This window comes from Mauremys reevesii, linkage group 22, assembly GCF_016161935.1.
Source record: "Mauremys reevesii isolate NIE-2019 linkage group 22, ASM1616193v1, whole genome shotgun sequence".
NCBI lineage: Eukaryota > Metazoa > Chordata > Testudines > Geoemydidae > Mauremys > Mauremys reevesii.
The window spans coordinates 8,845,642-8,871,210 of record NC_052644.1 but is presented as its reverse complement, the minus strand read 5'-3'; the positions used below and the strand labels follow the sequence as shown (position 1 = coordinate 8,871,210).

Here is a 25,569-nt window from a genome sequence, read left to right as displayed (position 1 = left end):
CTGGGATTTAAAAGGCTCTGGGCTCCCCGCGGCTGCAGGCAACCCAGAGCCCTCTGATTCCCAGCCGCGGCTGGGATTTAAAGAGCTCTGGGCTCCCCGCGGCTGCAGGCAGCCCAGAGCCCTCTGATTCCCGGCCGCAGCTGGGATTTAAAGGGCTCTGGTCTCCCTGCCCCTGCGGGCAGCGCAGAGCCCTTTGAATCCCGGCCCCGGCTGAGATTTAAAGGGCTCTGGGCTCCCTGCTCCTGCAGGCAGCCCAGAGCCCTTTGATTCCAGGCCGCGGCTGGGATTCAAAGGGCTCTGGACTGCCCGCAGAGCGCCGTGGGGGGGGGGGGAGATTTAGAATCCCTCGGCGGGCCGCACAGTGAGGCCGTATGTTGTGCAGGCCTGATCTGATCTCTCGTGTCGCTGGGGAACTTAGCGCCTCCTACAGACAAATTTGACCAGTCTCTGCACACAGCAACTGCCTGCCAAGGGCTCCCCACCACTGACCAGGCTAATCACTTGGGCAATGTTGAAGTTTGTCCACTCCCCTCCCAGCCAGCTCTCACCTAGTTAGGCTGTCACCTAATTAGGCAGACTGGAGGGTAGTCTGACCTACTGCTCCCCTAGATCACCCCATGCACTGCTAGCAGGAACCTCCTGGGGGACAGATTTACACTCTCACTCCTGGCACTGGAATTCACTCTAGTGCGATACTGTGCAGTGCTGCGGGGCAGACACTGACATAAGCATCTTGGTGATTGGGAGCTGAACACAGTCACCCATCTCATTAGTGGTTGCCTTAGCCTGACATCAGCATCGAATTTACATGTGTTGGCTCCATAGCTCCCTGAAAACCTCACCCAGAGTCCATTCCCCCTTAGAACTGCCTGGAGCGCAGGGATGCCTGGCAGGAACCTGCTGCGCACCAGGCTGACAATGGTTCCGACCAGTGCAGAGGCAATACACACTTCCTACAAGCAGGTCGGCCCCCTCCTGAAGCAAACACCTGCCCCTGCGGTTCCTCCTGACTTGCCAAAACTGACTTAGCAACATCGTTTTGTGGCAGCCATTGCTGCCCTCATGTCTAGTGCTGCCAGCCCAGTACCAGTCTCAGATGAATGATGGCAGAGCTGGGCTCTCAGCTGTGTCCTCACAGAGGGGCAGCAACTCTGGGATAGAGAGATTGACGTGCTGATGCATTTTCAGAAGCCCTAACGTGTATATGCCCATTTAGAAATTGGGACCCAGATCCTAGGCTAGGCTTAATGGGCTCCTGACTGGACTGGCCGGAGGCACTGCTGCAATGCCGAAACATGGCTTAGCCTGATCTTCTCAGTGTGCTTGTGGGGCAGCAATACAGACAGTCACAGGTGGTGGAGTAGAGCCCCATTAGAAGACTGGATCTTGAGGATGCACAGTCAGATGGCTGAACAAGCTAGAGGTGAGCAAGGACAGAATGAGCTCTCCCCTGATAGCTAGTGATGAGCTGGGGAGGAGCAAAGGCTTCAGGACCAGACTGTGTTTACATAAACACACCCACTCTGCCTAGATATCCAGCAGACAGAGCTGTGTTGGCTGGTTCTGTGTTACAAATCACTGTAGTACTTGAATGCAGGGTAGTGAAATGTTGTTGTCCTGATTGTCTGAGTAAAGGGCAGCAGAACTGTGCTTAGCCTGCCATGACTGAGGGGGTCACCCACAACTGAACTGAACTCACTAACCAGGGGGCTCAGACACCAGACCCCTATCAAGAGTGAGAGTGGGTGGAGATGGGTGTTCCTGCTGAGGGGTGTGGGCTCTGTGTAAGAGGTCTAGGCATGGTTTAATCTGCCCCTCCCCACTCTTCAAAGATAGAGTTAATTGAGGCTCCATTAGGAGTGTTTTTGGTTTCAGTGATCACTAGAGCTGAAATCACCTGCTGTGAGACAGTGTTTCTGCCCAGCTGCTTCAGCACTGAGGGTTCCCCACTAAGAGCTGAGAGTCACTGAGAGCTGGGTGGAGTCTCAAGAGAGCGACCTGCAGAGGTCACAGCAGAGAGGCCGGGGGCAGCAGAAGGTGAGGGTGAGCAGAGTGGTGAGTGGCTGGCAGGGCAGCTGCCACCAGAGCAAGCACCCAGACAGCAGATCAGCCAGGCGCTCTCCTCCCCGCCCCCATGGTGGGAGCTGAACTCACACAGGTGCACCTCTGAACTCTGGGTCTTCACTAACCAAGGACAACCACAGTGAGTGAGGTGCGGTGGAGGGAGAAGGCACGGGCCCCTTAAAGGCACTTTTGGTTGCTCGTCTCAAGATCCTGAAGCAAAACACACTGCCCAACGTACTCTGAGGGAGGTGTTTTGCTCATGGTTTTATGTTTATAAATCCTATTTGTGGTGTTTTCCCAAGTTAACGCCGGGGGGCTTCCCTCCTTTTATTAAAAAGTTTCTTTTCTGCACTGAGACTCTGTGCTTGCAAGAGGGGAAACTTTCCCTTGTAGAAGCACCCAGGGGGTGGTGTTTATTTGTCTCAGGTTACTGGGTGGGTGCTCAAGCCTGCTCTGTGTTGTATTGCTGGAAAGGAACCCCTAGATATTCAATCTGGCCCTGGTCGCTTCCAACGCCACTGGCAGAAGGGTTACATAGATATCGAATTGTGGCATAAAGAAGAAGACTCCCCCCACTGACATGCAGCCACTTCTGAGGTAGGACAGGGCAGCTGAGAAACAGGACAGGGAAATATGTAGGCTGCGTAAGACAGGAAGTGAGGAAGAATTGCATTTCCTGTGTCCAGTTCTTGGGGACTAATTCCCTGAAATGCAAATCCACCAGAATACGGTGATTAGGAACCAGAATCTTGAGAAATTGGCCCTGGGTTTTTTGTTTGAGTGAGTGGCTGCAGGCTCCGTTGACACCAAATCCAACCAGTGGAAGCTGCAGTTATCCAGGTCCCCATTGTTCCGCAGAGGAGTCTGGCCCAGAGATAAGTAGACACCAACTGGCAGAGAGCACAGGGATGCCTAGAGTTATACAGGGATCCCCTGGGTGAGATATAGACATAGACAGCTGTATCAGCAGAGGAGCGAGCAAACAGAGCTGTAAACAGGGGAGTTTGAGTTGGAGTTTGCAAGGGGAGTTTGCAGGGAAGACTAAGAGAGCCAGGCAGAGGAACAGACAGGCTAGTGAAGGGAGTTTGTGGTGGTCTGGCAGTATTTTGGTGCTGGTTGGGGATTTGTTTTGCTGTGGGTGGTGGTGTTTTGGTTTTGTTTGTGTTTCCCGCACTAAGATGACTTAGGTGAGAAGGCTACGACAGATAGAGTTAGCAGTGGTAGTGACCCAAGCAGTGGAAGACACAATGAAGATGACTGGATGTGGAAGCTGCGGCATATACATGATCCTGCAGGGGGTACCTGAAAAGAGTTTTGTCTGCATGAAGTGCCATCTGATAGAGCTGATGGAAGAAAAGATCTGAGGATTGGAGATGCAGGTGGAAACTCTGGTCGAGTTTAGAAGAGCCTTCGAGCGGATGATGGAGCAAACACATGAGAACGCTGAAGGGAAAAGCTCAGACTTGCAGATGGAAGCAGGACCAAAGAACACTGAGGGGAGACTGCTGGGTGAGAAAAGTGGACTGTGGAAGCATATGACTAAGGGTATGTCTATACGGTGGGTAGAGTTTAACGTATCGGGGACCGATTTATCGCCTCTCGTCTGGATGCGATAAATCGATTGGCTAATCAACGCTCATACTCCACTTCGGCAGGAGGAGTAAGCGGAGTCGACAGGGGAACCACGGCAGTTGACTCGCCACCGTGAGGACAGCCAGGTAAGTGAAACTAAGATACTTCAACTTCAGCTACGTGAATACTGTAGCTGAAGTTGCATATCTTAGTTTGAATCCCGCCCCTGCCCCCCGCTAGTGTAGCCCAGGCCTAAGACAAGGCTAGTGGAAGAGGAAAAGACAGGCTAGTGAAGGAGAAATAGAGCTCAGGAACAGGTTTGCGGAGTTGGAAAATGAAGAAGAGGCAAAGCAGGTGGTCACTGAAGGTGAGAAGACAAGGAAGAAGAGAAGAGCAACTAGTCCTATAGGAAGAGTCAATGGAGATAACAACACCAAATATGAGCCCCAGGAGGATATGGGATGGGTTGCAGAGGATTGCAAGGGACAATAGGAATCGAGAGGACTTGCAGTCAGAGGGAACAGAGGATAGACTGGAGAATCGCACCATCACTAGGAAAAGGCAGGTCTATGTGACTGGGGACTCCTTACTGAGAAGAATAGACAGGCCTGTAACCAGAGCTGATCTGGAGAACAGAAGGGTGAGCTGTCTGCCAGGTGCTAAGATACGGGATGTGGGCCTGAGGCTGAAGAGGATCCTAATGGGAGTGGGAAAGAATCCGCTGATTGCCCTTCATGTGGGAACAAACAATACGGCTAGATTCTCGCTGGAACGTATCAAGGGAGACTATGCCAGACTGGGGAAGATGCTTAAGGAAATCGAGGCTCAGGTGATCTTCAGTGGGATACTGCCTGATCCTAGAGAAGGGCAACAAAGGTGTGACAAGATTATCATGATCAACAGATGGCTCAGGCAGTGGTGCTATAAGGAGGGCTTTCAGATGTATGGCCACTGGGAAGCATTCATGGACAGAGGACTGTTCTCTCAGGATGGACTTCACCTGAGTAGGGCGGGAAATAGACTTCTAGGATGGAGACGGACACAACTGATTAAGAGAGCTTTAAACTAGGAATTTGGGGGAGATGGTTGGGAGATGTCCAGGTAATCTCCACGCTGGATTCTGACATTGAGAGGGAAGAAAATGAAGTAAGAAAGGATACAGCAATGGGTAGGAGAATGTACATAAGGAGGAAGGGTAGTGTAGATACCAGTCTAATAGGTGATACTGGCGGTAGAATGTCTGTGCCTAATCGGGTAAAGAATGTGAGAGAAGCCAAACAGAAAAATTAAGATGTTTGTACACTAATGCAAGGAGCCTAGGTAACAAAATGGAGGAACTAGAGCTATTGGTGCAGGAACTGAAACCAGATCTTACAGGGATAACAGAAACATGGTGGAATAGTAGATCATGACTGGAGTACAGGTATTGAAGGCTATGTGCTGTTTAGGAAAGACAGAAATAAAGGCAAAGGTGGTGGAGTAGCATTGTATATCAATTGTGAGGTAGACTAAAGAAATAAGAAGGGATGGAATGGATAAGACAAAGTCTGTCTGGGCAAAAATTATATTGGGGAAGAAAGCTATTAGAGCCTCCCCTGGGATAGTGCTTGGGTGTGCTATAGACCACCGGGATCCGATCTGGATAAGGATAGAGACCACTTTAATGTTTTCAGTGTAGTAAATACTAATGGGAATTGTGTGATCATGGGAGACTTTAACTTCCCAGATATAGACTGGAGGACAAGTGCTAGTAATAATAATAGGGCTCAGATTTTCCTGGATGTGATAGCTGATGGATTCCTTCACCAAGTAGTTGCTGAACCAACAAGAGGGGATGCAATTTTAGATTTGGTTTTGCTGAGTAGTGAGGAGCTCATAGAACAAATGGTTGTAGGGGACGACCTTGGTTCGAGCGATCATGAGCTAATTCAGTTCAAACTAAATGGAAGGAGAAACAAAAATAGATCTGTGACTAGGGTTTTTGATTTCAAAAGGGCTCACTTTAAAAAAATTAAGGAAATTAGTTAAGGAAGTGAATTGGACTGAAGAACTTGTGGATCTAAAGGTGGAGAAGGCCTGGAATTACTTCAAGTCAAGGTTGCAGAAACTATCAGAAGCCTGAATCCCAAAAAAAGGCGAAAAAATCATAGGCAGGAGTTGTAGACCAAGCTGGATGAGCAAGCATCTCAGAAAGGTGATTAAGAACAAGCAGAAAGCCTACAAGGAGTGGAAGATGGCAGGGATTCGCAAGGAAACCCTACCTTATTGAGGTCAGAACATCTAGGGATAAAGTGAGAGAGGCCATAAGCTATGTAGAGTTGGACCTTGCAAAGGGAATTAAAACCAACAGTAAAATGTTCTATATCCAGATAAATAAGAAGAAAACAAAGAAAGAAGAAATGGGATCGCTAAACACTGAGGATGGAGTGGAGGCTAAGGATAATTTAGGCATTGCCCAGTATCGAAACAAATACTTTGCCTCAGTCTTTAATGAGGCTAATGAGGAGCTTAGGGATAATGGTAGGATGACAACTGAGAATGAGGCTATGGAGGTAGATATTACCACATCCAAGGTAGAAACCAAACTTGAACAGCTTCATGGGACTAAATCGGGGCGGCCCAGATAATCTTCATCCAGGAATATTAAAGGAACTGGTACATGAAATTGAAAGCCCATTAGCAAGAATTTTTAATGAATCTGTAAACTCAGGGGTTGTACCGTATGACTGGAGAACAGCTAACATAGTTCCTATTTTTAAGAAAGGAAACAGACGTGATCTGGGTAACTACAGGCCTGTAAGTTTGACATCTGTAGTATGCAAGGTCTTGGAAAAAAAATTTGAAGGAGAAAGTAGTTGGACCTTGAAGGGAATGGTCTCAATGGTAATTGAGACAAAATATAACATGGTTTTACAAAAGGTAGATTGTGCCAAACCAACCTGATCTCCTTCTTTGAGAAGGTAACAGATTTTTTAGACAAAGGAAATGCAGTGGATCTATTTTACCTCAATTTCAGTAATGCATTTGATACGGTTCCACATGGGGAATTATTAGCTAAATTGGAAAAGATGGGGATCAATATGAAAATTGAAAGGTGGATAAGGAACTGGTTAAAGGGGAGACTACAATGGGTCTTCCTGAAAGGTGAACTGTTGGGCTGGAAGGAGGTTACTAGTGGAGTTCCTCAGGATCGGTTTTGGGACCAATCTTATTTAATCTTTTTATTATTGACCTTGGCACAAAAAGTGCTAATAAAGTTTGCTGATGACACAAAGCTGGGAGGTATTGCCAATACAGAGAGGGACTGGGATATCATACAGGACGATCTAGGTGACCTTGTAAACTGGAGTAATAGTAATAGGATGAAATTTAGTAGTGAAAAGTGCAAGGTCATTCATTTAGGAATTAATAACAAGAATCTTTGTTATAAACTGGGGACGCATCAGTTGGAAGTAACAGAGGAGGAGAAGGACCTTGGAGTATTGGTTGATCACAGGATGACTATGAGGCGCTAATGTGCTAATGTGATATGGCTGTGAAAAAAAGGCAATGCAGTCTTGGGATGCATCAGGAGAGGTATTTCCAGTAGAGATAAGGAGATGTTAGTACCATTATACAAGGCACTAGTGAGACCTCATGTGGAATAGTGCAGTTCTGGTCTCCCATGTTTAAGAAGGATGAATTCAAACTGGAACAGGTACAGAGAAGGGCTCTGAGGATGATCCGAGGAATGGAAAACCTGTCTTATGAAAGGAGACTCCTATCCTATCTCATAGAACTGGAAGGGACCTTGAAAGGTCATCAAGTCCAGTCCCCAGCCTTCACTAGCAGGACCAAGTACGGTCCCTGACAGATTTTTTTCCCCACAGATCCCTAAATGGCCCCCTCAAGGATTGAACTCATAGCCCTGGGTTTAGCAGGCCAATGCCTGAAAAGAGCTTGACTTGTTTAGCCTGAGCAAAACAAGGCTGAGGGGAGATATGATTGCTCTCTACAAATATATCAGAGGAATAAATACCAGGGAGGGAGAGGAATTATTTAAACTCAGTACAAATGTGGACACAAGAACAAATGGATATAAACTGGCCATCAGGAAGTTTAGACTTGAAATTAGATGAAGGTTTCTAACCATCAGAGGAGTGAAGTTCTGGAATAGCCTTCCAAGGGGAGTAGTGGAGGCAAAAGACATATCTGGCTTCAAGACTAAGCTTGATAAGTTTATGGAGGGGATGGTACGATGGGATAGCCTAATTTTGGCAATTAATTGATCTTTGACTATTAGCAGCAAATATACCCAATGGCCTATGATGGGTCACTAGACAGGGTGGGATCTGAGTTACTACAGGGAATTCTTTCCTGGGTGTCTGGCTGGTAAGTCTTGCCCACATGCTCAGGGTTTAGCTGATCGCCATATATGGGGTCAGGAAGTAATTTTCCTCCAGTGCAGATTGGCAGAGCCCTGGGGGTGTTTTGCCTTCCTCTGCAGCGTGGGGCACGGGTCACTTGCTGGAGGCTTCTCTGCACTTTGAAGTCTTTAAACCACAAGTTGAGGATTTCAACAGCTCAGACATAGGTCAGGGGTTTGTTACAGGAGTGGGTGGGTGAGATTCTGTGGCCTACGTTGTGCAGGAGGTCAGACTAGATGATCATAATGGTCCCTTCTGACCTTAAAGTCTATGAGCCTATATGCACAATAGCTCATCAAAGGTGGCATGTGAAGTCTCTACCATGTGCCAGCAGCCCAACAGTCAACTTAATGGGAGCAAGATGTTTGTATGGAACAAAGTTGAAGAGAGATGTAAAATGTAGCATATGAGGCTCCAGAAGTGTGGAAGTGAAGCTTGTCACCTGCGCCATGGCAATCCCTTCAGTTGGGCCAATCAGCACATAGAATAATGCACAGGTGTGGAGATAGGCTGTATTCACTGCCTGGGCCCACTGAGAGCATGAGAATTTACAGAGACCGAGAACTCTCAGCACAAGTCTCCAAAGAGAGACCTCCACTGTAAGAGAAAATGGTCTGTACCTACAAAGAAAGAGAAGAGGGGACAAGAGCTCCCTTTCACCCAGGGGGCAGCTGATAGTGTTTGTCTCAGGAACAGGAGATCATAGCCAAGCCTGGAGTAAAACCCTGGAAGGACTGTGGGGTGAGCGTTGCTCTACCAGACAGAAAAGTATCTCATTCAATGAGTCTAGGCTCTAGTCAGCGTGGTATGATTTTATTGGCCATAGAACCATTTCTTTCCAACCCTTCTCCTTGCTACCCCTCGAATCTCTACTCTATGAAATCACTTGTCCTTAGTGTGACTATGAAGGGATCTAGAGCTGCGTGTTGATTGGGGCAGAGATGGGAGGTGGAGCTGGTCACCTTGGGACCCTGTTCCTTTGGGAGCAGCAGATCTGTGTCTGCTGTGAATGCCCAGAGTGACAGGGACTGGGTGCTGCCGGGGGACGGTCGGATAGCCGAGGGGTGCAGTGTGCCTATTGCCAACCTGAAGAGAGGTCACTCTTCTCCCAAAGGCTTAGAAGGCATGGCTTGTGTGGCCTGTGGCCGAGGGAGTCAGGTAGCTACTCCGCAGCGAGCACAGACAAGGCTTCCTATTTCTAGGGGCCCATGGCACCGCGGTGGGGCATCAGGGCCAGCATAACTGCAAATGGAGAGCGCCCCCTACAGACACCCTCTACCTGCAATACAGGCCTTTAACACCATGTTGGGGCACTAGGGTCAGCGCTGACTCAGGGCAGGTCTTCACTTCCTGCCGCATCGGTGAGTAGTGATTGATCTATCGGGGATCGATTTCTCATGTTTAGTGTAGATGCGCTAAAATCGATCCCCGATAGCACTCCCCATCAACTCTGGAACTCCAGCTCGCGAGAGGCGAAAGCGGAGGCAACAGGGGAGCGGCAGCGGTCGACTCGCCCCCGTCCTCATGGCCAGTTAAGTCGACCTAATATACGCCAACTTCAGCTACGCTATTCGCGTAGCCGAAGTTCCGTAACTTAGTTTGACATCCCCCCCACACCATCGTAGACCAGGGCTCAGACAGCAGCTTCCCAGCTCAATCCCTGCACCACCCACAGTGACGTGATGGATGCAAGTTACCTGAGCACACAATACCAGCATCTTCTCCGTGGTTACAGTTATTCTCTCCCCAAGGCCGAGCCCTGCAATCGGAGAGGGCAGCTTCTGTCCCTGTGCAGTTCACGTTATCCAGCCAGATACGGTCTGACCCTCGCCCAAATCGAGCTCCTCCTGGGGCTGATAATGCCGTCCCACAGCCCAGCTGCCTGCATACGACTCTGGCATCCTGTAAGTCCCAGCTGTCATCACACACGGTTCCCCACTGACGGTTGTGAAGCACCTCGACCCTCCCAGCGCAGCGACTCCTGCTATTCACCAGTCGGAGCTGAGCTACTTCTGAGATGTCAGCATCTGCAAATACCCAAGGGAAGAAACACTCAGGGAGGTTCTTGTGCATCTGATCTCTCATGTCGCTGCGGAATGTAGCGCTTCCTGCTGACAGATCTGATCGGTCTCTGCACACAGCAACTGCCTGACAAGGGCTCTCCACCACTGACTAGGCAATGTTGAAGTTTGTCCACTCCCCTCCCAGCCAGCTCTCACCTAGCTAGGCAGACTGGACGGCAGTCTGACCTACTGCTCCCACTAGAGCACTTAAAAAGATCACCCCCAACCCTGCTGGCAGGAACCTCCTGGGGAGCAGATTTACACCCTCACTCCTGGCACTGGTATTTGTTCCAGTGCGATACTGTGCAGTGCTGTGGGGCAGACGCTGACATGAGCATCTTGGTGATTGGGAGGTGAACACAGTCACCCATGTCATTAGTGGTTGCCTCGAATTTACCTGTGTTGGCTCCAGAGCTCCCTGAAAGCGTCACCCAGAATCCATCCCCCTTAGAACTGCCTGGAGCGCAGGGATGTCCGGAGGAATCTGCTGCGCACCAGGCTGACAATGGTTCCGACCAGGGCAGAGGCAATGCACACTTCCTACAAGCAGGTCGGCCCCCTCCTGAAGCAAACACCTGCCCCTGCGGTTCCTCCTGACTTGCCAAAACTGACTTGGCAACATCGTTTTGTGGCAGCCATTGCTGCACTCAGCCCAGTTCCAGTCTCAGATGAATGAGGTTAATTAAGACTCTATTAGGAGAATTTTGGTTTCAGTGATCACTAGAGCTGAAATCACCTGCTGTGAGACAGTGTTTTTGCCCAGCCTGCTTCAGCACTGAGGTTTCCTCACTTAGAGCTGACAGTCACTGAGAGCTGGGAGGAGCTTCAGGAGAGCGACCTGCAGAGGTCACAGTAGAGAGGCTGGGGGCAGCAGAAGGTGAGGGTGAGTGGAGAGGTGAGTGGATGGCAGGTTGCTGCCACCAGATCAGCTAGGAGCTCTCCTCCCCGCCCCCATGGTGGGAGCTGAATTCACACAGGTGCACCTCTGAACTCTGGGTCTTCGCTAACCAAGGACAACCACTGTGAGTGGGGTGCGGTGGAGGGAGAAGGGAGGGCATCTTAAAGGAACTTTTGGTTGCTGGACTTGAGAACCTGAGGCAAAAGACACTGCCCAATGTATTTTCGGGGAGGTGTTTTGCTCATGGTTTCATGTTTATAAATCCTGTTTCTGCCGTTTTCCCAAGTTAATGCCGGGGGGGCTTCCCTCCTCTTATTAAAAAGTTTCTTTTCTGCACTGATACTCTCTGCTTCCAAGAGGGGAAGCCAGCACCCAGAGGGTGGTGTGTAATTGTCACAGATTACTGGGTGGGTGTTCAAGCCGGATCTGTGTGATATTGCTGGAAAGGAACCCCTAGATATTGAAACCAGCCCTGGTCGCTTCCAATGCCACTGGCAGAACGGTTTCATAAATATCAACTTGTGACATACACAAAAGAAGAAGACTCCCCCCACTGACATGCAGCCACTTCTGGGGCAGGTCAGGGCAGCTGAGAAACAGGACATTGAAATATGTAAGCTGTGTAGTACAGGAAGTGCAGAGGAATTGGGTCTCCTGTGTCCTGCTCTTTGGGAAGTTAGGACTTCAAGACAAATTCCCTGAAATGCTAATCCACCGGAACACACTGATTAGGAACCGGAGTCTTGAGAAACTGGCCCTGGATTTTAAGTTTGAGTGAGCGGCTGCAGGCTGCATTGACACCAACTCCAACCAATGGAAACTGCAGTTACCTATGTCTCCATTGTGCCGCAGATGAGTCTGGTCCAGAGATAACTAGACGCCAACTGGCAGAGGGCACAGGGATGCCTAGAGTTATACAGGGATCCCCTGGGTGAGATATATGCACAATAGCTCACCAAAGGTGGTATGTGAGGTCTCTAACAAGAGCCAGCAGCTCGCTGGAAAACCTAATGGAGGCAAGATGTTTGTATGGGACATAGCTGAAGAGAGCTGTAAAATGTAGAATATGAGGCTCCAAAAGTGTTGAAGTGAAGCTTTTCACCTGTGCCATGGCAATCCCTTCGGCTGAGCCAATCAGCACATAGAACAAAGCACAGCCATGGAGACAGGCTATATTCACTGTCTGTGCCCAGTGGGGCCTGAGAATTTTCAAAGACAAAGAACCCTCAGCAAAAGTCTCCAAAGAGAGACCCCTCTCTGGGAAGATACAATGGTCTGTACCTACAAAGAAAGAGGAGAGGGGACAAGAGCTCCCTTTCACCCAGGAGGCGGCTGACAGCATTTGTCTCAGGAACAGGAGATCACAGCCAAGCCTGGAGTAAAACCCTGCAAGGACTGTGGGGTGAGCGTTGCTCTACCAGACAGAAAAGTATTTCATTCAATGAGTCTAGGCTCTAGTCAGCGTGGTACGATTTTATTGGCCATGGAAAGGACAGTTACCTGTTCCGTAACTGGCATTCTTCGAGATGTGTTGCTCAGATGTATTCCACAGTAGGTGTGTGTGCTTGCCACGTGCACCGGTGCTGGAAGTTTTTCCCTTAGCAGTACCCCTAGTGGGGAGCTGCGCTGCGACCCCTGGAGTGGCACCTCTATATCGCGCTATAAGGGGAGCTGCACACTCCCCCCACCCTCAGTTCCTTCTTGCCAGACAACTCCGACAGAGGGGAAGGAGGGCTGGATGTGGAATACACCTGAGCAACACATCCGGAAGAACGCCAGTTACGGAACAGGTAACTGTCCTTTCTTCTTTGAGTCATTGCTCATGTGTATTCTACAGTAGGTGACTCCAAGCTATACCTGATGGAGGCAGGTAGGAGTTTAAAGGTTACTGGGGCGGAGCACTGCCCTACCAAACCCGGCATCATCCTGCGTTTGGGAGACGATCGCATACTGCAATGAGAAGGTTTGGACAGAGGACCATGTAGCAGCCCTGCAGATGTCCTGAATAGGGACGTGAGCCAGATAGGCAGCGGATGAGGTCTCAGCTCTTGTTGAGTGAGCCTTAGCTGTAGGAGGTGGGTGAATCCCTGCCAGGTCATAACAAGTGTGTATGCATGAGGTGATCCAGTGGGAGATCCGCTGGGTGGATACCGGTCGCCCCCTCATGTGCTCGGCATAAGCAATGAAAAGCTGAGGGGATTTACGGAACGGCCTGGTTCAGTCTAAGTAAAAGGCCAGCGCTCTACGCACATCTAGCATGTGCAGGTGTTGTTCCTCATTAGAGGCATGGGGCTTAGGACAGAGGACTGGGAGGAAGATGTCCTGATCCATGTGAAAAGCCGAGAATACCTTTGGCAGAAAAGCAGGGTGTGGGTGGAGCTGGACCTTATCCCTATGGAAGACCATATATGGGGGTTCAGAGGTCAGGGCCCTAAGCTCCGAGACCCGCTGGGCTACCAGAAATGCCACTTTATACGATAAATGGGACCAAGAACACGTGGCCAAGGGCTCAAATGGAGGCCCTGTGAGGCGGGAGAGCACTGGGTCAGGTCCCAGAGCAGGACCGGGAGTCTAGCGTAAGGGAATGCCCGATCCAGCCCTTTGAGGAACCGGGAGGTTATGTGGTGTGAAAACACCAAGTCGCCCTGCACTGGGGGGTGGAAAGCCGAAATGGCCACCAGGTGCACCCTGACCGAGGAGGGCGCCAGCCCTTGGGTCCTAAGGGACAGGAGGTAATTGAGGATGAGCTGGATAGACGCGGAGGAGGGGGAAGAACCGCTCTCCCTTGCCCACATGGAGAACCGATACCATTTGGCGAGGTAGGTTCGACGTGTGGACGGTTTCCTGCTCTCGAGCAGGACTTGTCTAACCTCCTAAGAACACCTCCCCTCCTCCTCATTCAGCCACGGAGCAGCCATGCTGTCAAATGGAGCATGGCCAGGTTGGGGTGGAGGAGACGTCCGGTCGGAGCGGCAGCCTGCACGGTGGGGGCCACTAACAGCTGCAGGAGGGTCCCGTACCAATGTTGACGGGCTTAATCCGTGGCTATGAGGATAATCCGAGCCCCGTCTGCCTTTACCTTCTGTAGGACCCTGCCTATCGGGGGAAGGGCAGGAAGGCGTAGAACAGGCGGCCCGACCATGGGATTAGGAACGCATCCGATATCACCCCTTTGCCCTCTCCCGCCCTGGAGCAGAATTGTGAGCATAGGCAATTCTGGACGGTGGCAAATAGATCTACCTGGGGAGTGCCCCACTGTAGGAAGAGCTGCCTGGCCACCTCTCTGTTTAGAGACCATTCGTGTTGCTGGGAGAAGAACCTGCTTAGGCGATTTGTGAGCGTATTGCTCCTGCCAGGTAGGTGAAAAGCCCTCAGATGGATGGTGTGGGCTATACAGAACTCCCACAGGAGCTGGGCTTCCTGGCACAAGGCCACGGAACGCGTGCCCCCTTGTCTGTTGATACAATACATTGCGGTCGTATTGTCCGTGAGGACCCTGACCACCTTCCCCCTTAAGTGCTGGCTGAAGGCTACACACGCCAGGCGTACCGCCCTGAGCTCCCTGACATTTATGTGGAGATGCAATTCCGAGGGCGACCATCTGCCCTGGGTTTTGAAGCTCCCCATATGAGCTCCCCATCCCAGGTCTAAGGCGTCTGACACCAGATCATAGAATATATAGAATATCAGGGTTGGAAGGGACCTCAGGAGGTCATCTAGTCCAACCCCCTGCTCAAAGCAGGACCAACACCAACTAAATCATCCCAGCCAGGGCTTTGTCAAGCCTGACCTTAAAACCCTCTAAGGAAGGAGATTCCACCACCTCCCTAGGTAACCAATTCCAGTGCTTCACCAACCTCCTAGGGAAAGAGTTTTTCCTAATATTCAACCTAAACCTCCCCCACTGCAACTTGAGACCATTACTCCTTATTCTGTCATCTGGTACCACTGAGAACAGTCTAGATCCATCCTCTTTGGAACCCCCTTTCAGGTAGTTGAAAGCAGCTATCAAATCCCCCCTCATTCTTCTCTTCTGCAGACTAAACAATCCCAGTTCCCTCAGCCTCTCCTCAGAAGTCATGTGCTCCAGCCCCCTAATCAGTTTTGTTGCCCTCCGCTGGACTCTTTCCAAGTTTTCCACATCCTTCTTGTAGTGTTGGGCCCAAAACTGGACACAGTACTCCAGATGAGGCCTCACCAATGTCGAATAGAGGAGAATGATCACATCCCTTGATCTGCTAGCAATGCCCCTACTTATGCAGCCCAAAATGCTGTTAGCCTTCTTGGCAACAAGGGCACACTGTTGACTCATATCCAGCTTCTCATCCACTGTAACCCCTAGGTTCTTTTCTGAAGGGCTGCTTCCTAGCCATTCGGTCCCTAGTCTGTAACAGTGAATGGGATTCTTCTGTTCTAAGTGCAGGACTCTGCACTTGTCCTTGTTGAACCTCATCGGGTTTCTTTTGGCCCAGTCCTCTAATTTGTCTAGGTCCCTCTGTATCCTATCCCTACCCTCCAGTGTATCTACCACTCCTTCCAGTTTGATGTCATCTGCAAACTTGCTGAGAGTGTAGTCCACGCCATCCTCCAGATCATTAATGAAGATATTGAAAAAAAACGGCCCCAGGACCGACCCTTGGGGCACTCTACTTGAAACCGGCTGCCAATTAGACATGGAGCCGTTGATCACTACCCTTTGAGCCCGATGATCTAGCCAGCTTTCTATCCACCTCATAGTCCATTCATCCAGCCCATACTTCTTTCACTTGCTGGCAAGAATACTGTGGGAGACTGTATCAAAAGCTTTGCTAAAGTCAAGGAATAACACATCCACTGCTTTCCCCTCATCCACAGACCCAGTTATCTCCTCATAGAAGGCAATTAGGTTAGTCAGGCATGACTTGCCCTTGGTGAATCCATGCTCACTGTTCCTGATCACTTTCCTCTTCTCTAAGTGCTTCAGAATTGATTCCTTGAGGACCGGCTCCATGATTTTTCCAGGGACTGAGGTGAGGCTCACTGGCCTTTTTAGAGACCATCTGTTCCCCAGATCCTTCTTCCCTTTTTTAAAGATGGGCACTAAATTAGCCTTTTTCCAGTCATCCGGGACCTCCCCCGTTCGCTATGAGTTTTCAAAGATAATGGCCAATGGCTCTGCAATCACATCCACCAACTCCTTTAGCACCCTTGGATGCAGCGCATCCGGCCCCATGGACTTGTGCTCATCCAGTTTTTCTAAAGAGTCCTGAACCACTTCTTTCTCCACAGAGGGCTGGTCACCTTCTCCCCATACTGTGCTGCCCAGTGCAGCAGTCTGGGAGCTCATCTTGTTTGTGAAGATAGAGGCAAATAAATCATTGAGTATGTTAGCTTTTTCCACATCCTCTGTCACTAGGTTGCCTCCCTCATTCAGTAAGGGACCCACACTTTCCTTGACTTTCTTCTTGTTGCTAACATACCTGAAGAAACCCTTCTTGTTACTCTTAACATCTCCTGCTAGCTGCAACTCCAAGTGTGATTTGGCCTTCCTGATTTCACTCCTGCAGCCTGAGCAATATTTTTATACTCCTCCCTGGTCATTTGTCCAATCTTCCACTTCTTGTAAGCTTCTTTTTTGCGTTTAAGAACAGCAAGGATTTAACTGATCTAGTGAGGGCGGGGGTTCCCGAAAGGGGATACCCTGAATCATGTTGCTCGGGAGAGACCACCATTGCAGATCGGCTACTACATTGGGTGGCAACGTGACGACCTTGTCTAGGCCATCCCTGGCCTGGGAATACTGAGAGGCCAACCAGACTTTGAGGGGTCTCATCCTGAGTCTAGCATGTCGCACCACGGTGGTGCATGCTGCCATATGGCCTAGGATTTGAAGGCACACCCATGCTGTGGTCACTGGAAAGGCCGTGACCGAGTGATGAGACCTTTGAGCATCTCAAACCTTTCCTGGGAGAGGGAGGCCATGACTACCAGGGAGTCTAACAGCGCCCCTAAGATGTGTATGCACTGAACCGGGACTAACGTAGACTTTTCCTTGTTCACCACTAGGCCTAGACTCATGCAGGTATCTAGCAGGAATTCCATCTGCGCCTGCACCTGAGACCGAGACTTGCCCTTGAGCAGCCAGTCATCCAGGTAGGGGAAGATCTGCAGCCCGTTCCTCCTGAGGTGGGCTGCAACCACCATCATGCATTTGGTAAAAACCTTGAGGGCTGTGGAAAGGCCAAAGGGAAGGACCATAAACTGGTAATGGTCTGTCTCTACCAGGAAGTGGAGGAAGTGCCTGTGACCCTCAAAAATGTGGATATGGAAGTAAGCATCCTGGAGGTCCAGGGATGCGAACCAATCCCCCGGGACCAGGGACGGAATAATAGAGGCCAGGGACACCATACTGAATTTGCAGTGAATCAGAAACTGGTTGAGATTCCCTAGGTCGAGGATGGGCCTGAGACCGCCTTTCGCCTTCGGGATCAGGAAATACTGGGAGTAAAACCCTTTGCCCTGGAATTCACGAGGTACCCTCTCCACCACGCCTAGGTCAAGGAGACACGTCACCTCCTGATTTAGGAGGAGGGTGTGTTCCGGGTCCCCATGGACTTTATTAACTTCACTAAATGGGGAGTTTCCCCACCAACAGGCCAGTTGGCCCCCCGCAATGAGTCAAAAATGCCTCTTCCCTTGCCTCTTGCCCTTCGAGGGGCTGGGGTGTGGGGCCGAACAGGACTGGCGCTGTGACCTGCGCCTCTGGTCCCTAGGCCTTTTCGGCGGGGACTCGTATCTGCCTCTTACGGGGGGAGCCGAGGGCTGTGGCCTAGGTTCATCCTTGGCTGGCGGAACATACAGGCTGAGAGTCTGCAGGGTGGTGCGGGAGTCTTTCATCCCGTGCAGACACATATCTGTTTGGTCCGCAAATAATGCTTTGCCATCAAATAGCAAGTCTTGCATCAAGGACTGGGATTCCACGGACAGCCCCGACAGCGAAAGCCACGACGCCCGTCGCATGGAGATAGCCGAGGCCGTCGAATGTGCTGCTGTGTCAGCCGCATCCGAGGCCGCCTGGAGCGCTGCTTTCGCTGCTGTCGCACTCTCATCGACTAGAGTCCAGAATTCCTTCCTGTCCTTCTCTTGGAGGGATAGCTCGAATTTAGGCAGAGACCCCCACAAGTTAAAGTCACAGCTGCTCAGAAGTGCCTGATGGTTCGCCACCCTGAGCTGGAAACTCGCAGAGGAATAAACCTTTTTTCCAAAAGTATCCAGCCTCCTCACATCCTTGTCCTTGCGGGTGGCCGCGGGCTGGCCGTGTCATTCATGGTGGTTAACCGATTCCACCACCAGTGAGTTCAGGGCAGAGTGAGTGTAGAGATTTGGATGCCCCCTGGTTGGCACAAAGTACTTCCTCTCTGCCTTCTTAGAAATGGGCGGCAGAGAGGCCGGGGTTTGCCACAGAGTGAACGAAATATTGATTACCCCTTGGTGAAGCGGTAGAGCCACGCGGCCCGGTGCCGAGGAGGACAAGACATTAAACAAATTGTCTGCCGGTTTCTCCATCTCCTCCGCCTGGAGCTGGAGGTTGGTGGCTACACGCCAGAGAAGCTCTTGATGAGCTTTGAAGTCCTCCTGAGAAGGAGGAGACGGCGCTGCTATGGACTCATCCGGTGCCGACAAGATGCCTTGTACCGCACCTAGGGCATTGGGCGGTGCTGGTAGGTCTCATGCCATGTCCGGGTCCGGGTGTGGTGCCAGTGGTTCAGCGCCCAATGACTGGTCTCGGTGCCAAGGCAGAGACGCCGAGGGTGCTTGGGATGCCCCAGCTACGGAGCTATGGTGTGGCCTGGGGAAGGACGGCTGGGAGCCAAGACTGATGTGCCATAGGAGCAACTCGATCAGTGCTGTCCATGTCGGGTCCAACCCTGGGATTTAGAACTCGACCACGATGAGACATAGATGTTGGAGGTGCTCCCTCTGGACTCCTGTTGGTGACCATGGCTACGATGTGTCGGTGCCGGTGACTGTCGGGATGCACTCTGAGCATGGAGCTTGCCGTGGTAAGATCAGCGGTGCCGATGGTGTCGCGACCTGCTATCACTGCAGCTGGACGAGGAGCGTCAACACTTTCTGTCCTGGCACCTGCGGCCCCTGTGACCAAGGAAGACTCCAGCGACTCGCTCCCAGGCAACCCCAACAATGGAGCAGAAACGTGACGCGGGCTACAGGAAGGCCCCACGGATCGCGCAGAGACCTCAACCTGTGACCTGGCCGGTGAGGGCTCGCGGGCGCCCGGCTGCGGCTTTCCTCGGGACTGGGGCCCCAACTCGGGTGGCCCGCTCGGTACCAGCATGACGAGGATGTCGCGTGCTGCCGGACCTGCCTCTGGCATCGATGGAATCCACATCATCAGGGAGGCACGTGCTGATGGGGCCGGACTACTCCGCTCCATGTGAGTCGGCGGTCTGGGTCCCGAGGGGGATCGCAGGCTGCCCAACTCGAGTCCGGCCTCACCCCGTCCTTGTCCTGGTGCCACTGGGTCTTGCCTTGCTTCTTGGTGGGGGAATGGTCCCGACTGGTGGATGGGGCCTCGCTCTGTACCGAGAACGTGGTGCCCGGCCCTGGGTCGAGTAAGCGCACCAGTGCCGGGGTCAGAGCCGACTCCATAAGCAGAGCCTGGAGTCGAATCTCTTGCTCGCGCTTAGTCCGGGGTATGAAGGACTTACAAATTTTACAGCGCTCACTTATATGAGTCTCGCTCAGACAGCGAAGACACTCGGCGTGTGGATCGCTTCTGGGCATGGAATTGTGACAGGAGTCACACGACTTGAAGCCTGGAGCTTGGGGCATGCCCCAAGCCAGGCTACTAACTGAAGAAACTAGTAACAGTCGAAGATCGTACTACTAAGGAAGACACTACAGCAAAGCTGGAGTACAAGTTCCGACTACCTTCACTGGTGGCGAGAAGGAATTGAGGGTGGGGGAAGTGCGCAGCTCCCCTTATAGCGCAATATAGAGGTGCCACTCCAGAGGTCGCAGCGGGGCTCCCCCACTACGAGTACTGCTAAGGGAAAAACTTCCAGCACGGAAGCACGTGGCGAGCATGCACACCTACTGTGGAATACACATGAGCAATCACTCGAAGAAGAACCATTTCTTTCCAAGCCTTCTCCTTCCTACCCCTCGAATCTCTACACTCTGTGAAATCACTTGTCCTTGCTGTGACTATGAAGGGATCTAGAGCTGTGCGTTGATTGGGGCAGAGATGGGAGGTGGAGCTGTTCACCTTGGGTCACCCCCCTCCCCAAGGCCTAGAGGGCACGGTGTGTGTGGCCTGTGGCCGAGAGAGTCAGGGAGCTGCCCCCCAGCAGGCACAGACAAGGCTTCCTCATGCTAGGGGCCCATGGCTCCGCACTGGGGTATTAGGGCCAGCACAACTACAAATGGAGAGCACCCCCTACTGACACTCCCCTACCTGCAATACAGGCCCTTAGCACCATGCTGGGGCACTAGGATCTGCGCAGACTTAGACAGGAGAGCTGGGTCTGTGCTGAAAGCTTCACAGCCTGATCCCTGAACCACCCACAGTGATGTGATGGATGCAAGTTACCTGAGCACACAACACCGGCATCTTCTCTGTGAGTACAGTTATTCTCTCCCCAAGGCAGAGCCCTGCAATCGGAGAGGGCAACTTCTGTCCCTGTGCAGTTGACGTCATCCAGCCAGATACGGTCTGACCCTCGCCCAAATCGAGCCCCTCCTGGGGCTGATAACGCCGTCCCACAGCCCAGCTGCTTGCATACGACTCCAGCATCCTGTAAGTCCCAGCTGTCATCACACACGGTTCCCCACCGATGGTTGTGAAGCACCTCGACTCTCCCAGCGCAGCGACTCCTGCTGTTCACCAGTCGGAGCTGAGCCACTTCTGAGATGCCAGCATCTGCAAACACCCAAGGGAAGAAACACTCAGGGACTTTCCTGTGCAACTGATCTCCCATGTCGCTGGGGAACATAGCCCCTCCCGCTGACGGATCCGACTGGTCTCTGCACACAGCAACTGCCTGTCAAGGGTTCCCCGCCACTGAACAGGCTAATCATATGGCCAATGTTGAAGTTTCTCCACTCCCCTCCCAGAGAGCTGTCGCCTAGTTGGGCTGTCACATAATTAGGCAGTCTGACCTACTGCTCCCACTAGACGTGAAGGTGTGGATAGAGGACCACGTTGCTGCCTTGCATATTTCCTAGATAGGGACCTGCGCCAGGAATGCTGCGGACGACGCCTGCGCTCTTGTGCAGTGCACCGTAAGTGGAGGGGCTGGAATTTTAGCCAGGTCGTAGCAAGTCCTGATACAGGACATGATCCACGATGAAATGCACTGGGATGAAATCGGAAGCCCCTTCAGCCTTTCTGCGATTGCAATAAAGAGCTGTGGTGACTTACAAAATGGCTTTGTGCACTCAGAGTAGAATGCTAGGGCACACCTGATGTCCAGAGAATGGAGCATGCGCTCTCTGTTACTGGCATGTGACTTAGGAAAACACAGGTAAAAATATGTCCTGGTTCACATGAAACTTGGAGACTACCTTTGGCAGAAACACGGGGTGAGGGCATAGCTGCACCTTGTCTTCATAAAAGACCATATGAGGGGCTCGGAAGTCAGAGCTCTGAGCTCAGATACCATTCTGGACAAGGTTATGGTCACCAGAAAGGCCACCTTCCAGAAAAGGTAGGACAGAGGGCAGGTCGCCATGGGCTTGAAAGGGGGCCCTATGTGCGTGGACAGGACCAGGTTGAGGCCATTGTACCTGGGGATAAAGTCTGTCCAAGCCCTTGAGAAACCAGCCCACCATGGGATTACCAAAGACTGACCTACCCGCTGTGATATTGGCTAGTGTCATTCGGTTGCACAATCCAAGGAGCAGATTACATGTCAGAGGCTGTGTGTGAACAGCCCAGGAGTAGGGGTTCTCACAGCAGAGCAGGGTAAGGCTGGCTCCCAGAGTCAAGGATTGGAGTGACCTAGCACATAACCGGTCCAGATAACACCACAGGGGAACATCACAGAACCAATGTGAGATTTCTAAAGCTTATTACAGCACTCAACCCAAGGTTTAAGAATCTGAAGTGCCTTCCAAAATCTGAGAGGGAGGTGGTGTGGAGCAGGCTTTCAGAAGTCTTAAAAGAGCAACACTCCAATGTGGAAATTACAGAACCTGAACCACCAAAAAATAAAATCAACCTTCTGCTGGTGGCATCTGACTCAGATGATGAAAATGAACATTTGTCGGTCTGCTCTGCTTTGGATCATTACTGAGCAGAACCCATCATCAGCATGGACGCATGTTCTCTGGAATGGTAGTCAAAGCATGAAGGGACATATGAATTTTTACTGCATCTGGCACATAAATATTTTGCTACACCAGCTACAACAGTGCCATGTGAATGCCTGTTCTCACTTTCAGGTAACATTGTAAACAAAAAGCAAGCAGCATTATTTCCTGCAAAAGTAAACAAACTTGTCTGTCTGAGCGATTGGCTGAATAAGATGTAGGACTGAGTGGACTTGTAGGATCTAAAATTTTACATTGTTTTATTTTTGATTGTGGTTATTATTTGTAAATCATTCCACATTTTTAAGTTCAACTTTCCTGATACAGAGATTGCACTACAGTACTTGTATGAGGTGAACTGAAAATATTTGTTTTCTTTTTTACAGTGCAAATATTTGTAATAAAAAATAAATATGAAGCAATCTATGCTTTGTATTCTTTGCTGCAATTGATATCAATGTATTTGAAAATGTAGAAAACATCCCAAAAATAAAATAAATGGCATTCTATTATTGTGTAAAGGCATGATAAATTATGCAATTAATCATGATTCATTTTTTATCTCACAATTAATCACAATTATCTTTTTAATAACTTGACAGCCCTACTCCCCACCACTACCATGCAGCAACCTGTGGGGTGGAACAGGGTAGATGAGAGACAGGGCACAGAAACTCATAAGCTGTGTAGGAGAGGAAGTGAGGAAGAACCCTGTCTCCAGTCACAACAGTGGGGCATATTACAGGTTTGGGGGTAATAAAGGTAATAATTGGAGATATACCAATCTCCTAGAAGTGGAAGGGACCTTGAAAGGTCATTGAGTTGAGTCCAGCCCCCTGCCTTTACTAGGAGGACCAATTTTTTGCCCCAGATCCCTAAGTGGCCCCCTCAAGGATTGAACTCCCAACCCTGGGTTTAGCAGGCCAGTGCTCAAACCACTGAGCTATCCCTCCTCCCCCAATTAGCTGAGATGCAAAATCACCTGGAGTGACAGGGATAGGAACCCCACACTTCATAAAGGGATCCCTGAGTGGCTGCAGGGTCCATTCAACCCCAAATCCCACAAATGGGATGTATGGTTACCCAGCACCCGATTGTGCTGTAGTGGGGAGGGTCTCTCTCTGAGTCCCCATACCGCTACCTGCAGCACAGGCATCTAGAGTTGTGTGGGGGGAAATGGGGTCAGCACTGATACCATGGGGAAACTGTGAACTCGAAACGTCTCCCAGCACTACAGGCCCTTAGCACCATGCTGGGGCACTGGGGTCAGCGCTGACTCAGACAGGAGAGCTGGGTCTGTGCTGAAAGCTTCCAAGCCCGATCCCTGCACCACCCACAGTGATGTCATGGATGCAAGTTACCTGAGCACACAACACTGGCATCTTCTCCATGGTTACAATTGTTGTCTCCCCAAGGCCGAGCTCTGCAATCGGAGAGGGCAACTTCTGTCCCTGTGCAGTTGACGTCATCCAGCCAGATACGGTCTGATCCTCGTCCAAATCGAGTCCCTCCTGGGGCTGATAACGCCGTCCCACAGCCCAGCTGCCTACACACAACTCTGGCATCCTGTAAGTCCCAGCTGTCATCACACACAGTTCCCCACTTCTGGTTGTGAAGCACCTCAACTCTCCCAGCACAGCGACTCGGCCCGTTCACCAGTCGGAGCTGAGCCACTTCTGAGATGCCAGCGTCTGCAAACACCCAAGGGAAGTAACACTCAGGAAGGTTCCTGTGCATTTGATCTCTTGTGTCGCTGGGGAACATAGCACCTCCCGCCGACCGATCTGACAGGTCTCTACACACAGCAACTGCCTGTCAAGTGCTCCTCACCACTGACCAAGCTAATCACTTGGGTAATGTTTGTCCACTCCCCTCACAGCCAGCTCTCACCTAGTTAGGCTGTCATCTAATTAGGCAGACTGGACGGCAGTCTGACCCACTGCTCCCACTAGAACACTTAAAAAGATCACCTCCCACACTGCTGGCAGGAACCTCCTGGGGACCAGATTTACACCCTCACTCCTGGTGGTGGTATTCACTCCAGTGAGATACTGTTCGGTGCTGCGGGGCAGATGCTGGCATTAGCATCTTGGTGATTGGGAGCTGAATACAGGCACCCATGTCATTGGTGGTTGCCTTAGCCTGACATCAGCATTGAATTTACCTGTGTTGGCTCCATAGCTCCCTGAAATCGTCACCCAGAGTCCATCCCCCTTAGAACTGCCTGGAGCGCAGGGACACCTTGCAGGAACCTGCTACGCACAAGGCTGACAATGGTTCCAACCAGTGCAGAGGCAATGCACACTTCCTACAAGCAGATCGGCCCCCTCCTGAAGCAAACACCTGCCCCTGCGGTTCCTCCTGACTTGCCACAACTGACTTGTCTACATCACTTTGTGGCAGCCATTGCTGCACTCGTGTCTACTGCTGCCAGCCCAGTACCAGTCTCAGATGAATGATGTCAGAGCTGGACTGGATTTTCAGAAGCCCTAACTTGTATCTGCCCATTTACAACCTGGGATGCAGATCCTGGACTAGGTTTAACGGGCCTCTGACTGGACTGGCCGGAGGCACTGCTGCAATGCAGAGATTTCGCTTAGCCCAATCTTCTCACTGTGTCTGTGGGGCAGCAATACAGACAGTCACAGGTGGTGGAGCAGAGCCCCTTTAGAGGACTGGATCTTGAGGATGCACAGTCAGATGGCTGAACAAGCTAGAAGTAAGCATGGTACGAATGAGCTCTCCCCTGACAGCTAGTGATGAGCTGGGGACGGGAAAAGGCTTCAGGAGCAGATGGTATTTACATGAACACACCCACTCTGCCTAGGTATCCAGCAGACAGAGCTGTGTTGGCTGGTGCTGGGTTACAAATCACTGTAGTACTTGAATGCAGAGTAGTGAAATGTTGTCCTGATTGTCTGAGTAAAGGGCAGCAGAACTGTGCTTGGCCTGCCCTGACTGAGGGGGTCACCCACAACTGAACTGAACCCACTAACCAGGGGGCTCAGATGTAAACGGAGTCAGAATGAGCTCTACTCTGATATCTGGTGGTGAGCTGTGAAAAAGGACTTCAGGTGCTGATCTTGTTTGCATGGGCACACCCACCCTGCCTAGCATGATGGACTGCTTGCCCAAATGATCACTTTGGTTACTGTGGGATCCCCAGTCTTTCTGTTATTGGGGCAGGAGTAATGAAGTGTTGTTATCCAGATTATGTGAATCAAGGACAGTAGACAAGAAAGTTACTCACCTT

The 25,569-nt window shown here is 51.0% G+C and overlaps 1 protein-coding gene across 1 annotated transcript in view; it reads right to left on the bottom strand.

Moving 5' to 3' along the window:
- The window catches only part of LOC120388133, a 736,578-nt gene that overhangs the window by 235,197 nt on the left and 475,812 nt on the right, over positions 1 to 25,569 (bottom strand). Inside the window, 3 exon segments of the mRNA XM_039509761.1 lie at positions 9,740 to 10,069; positions 20,596 to 20,925; positions 23,678 to 24,007. Of these exon segments, the coding sequence (XP_039365695.1) occupies positions 9,740 to 10,069; positions 20,596 to 20,925; positions 23,678 to 24,007 (990 nt within the window).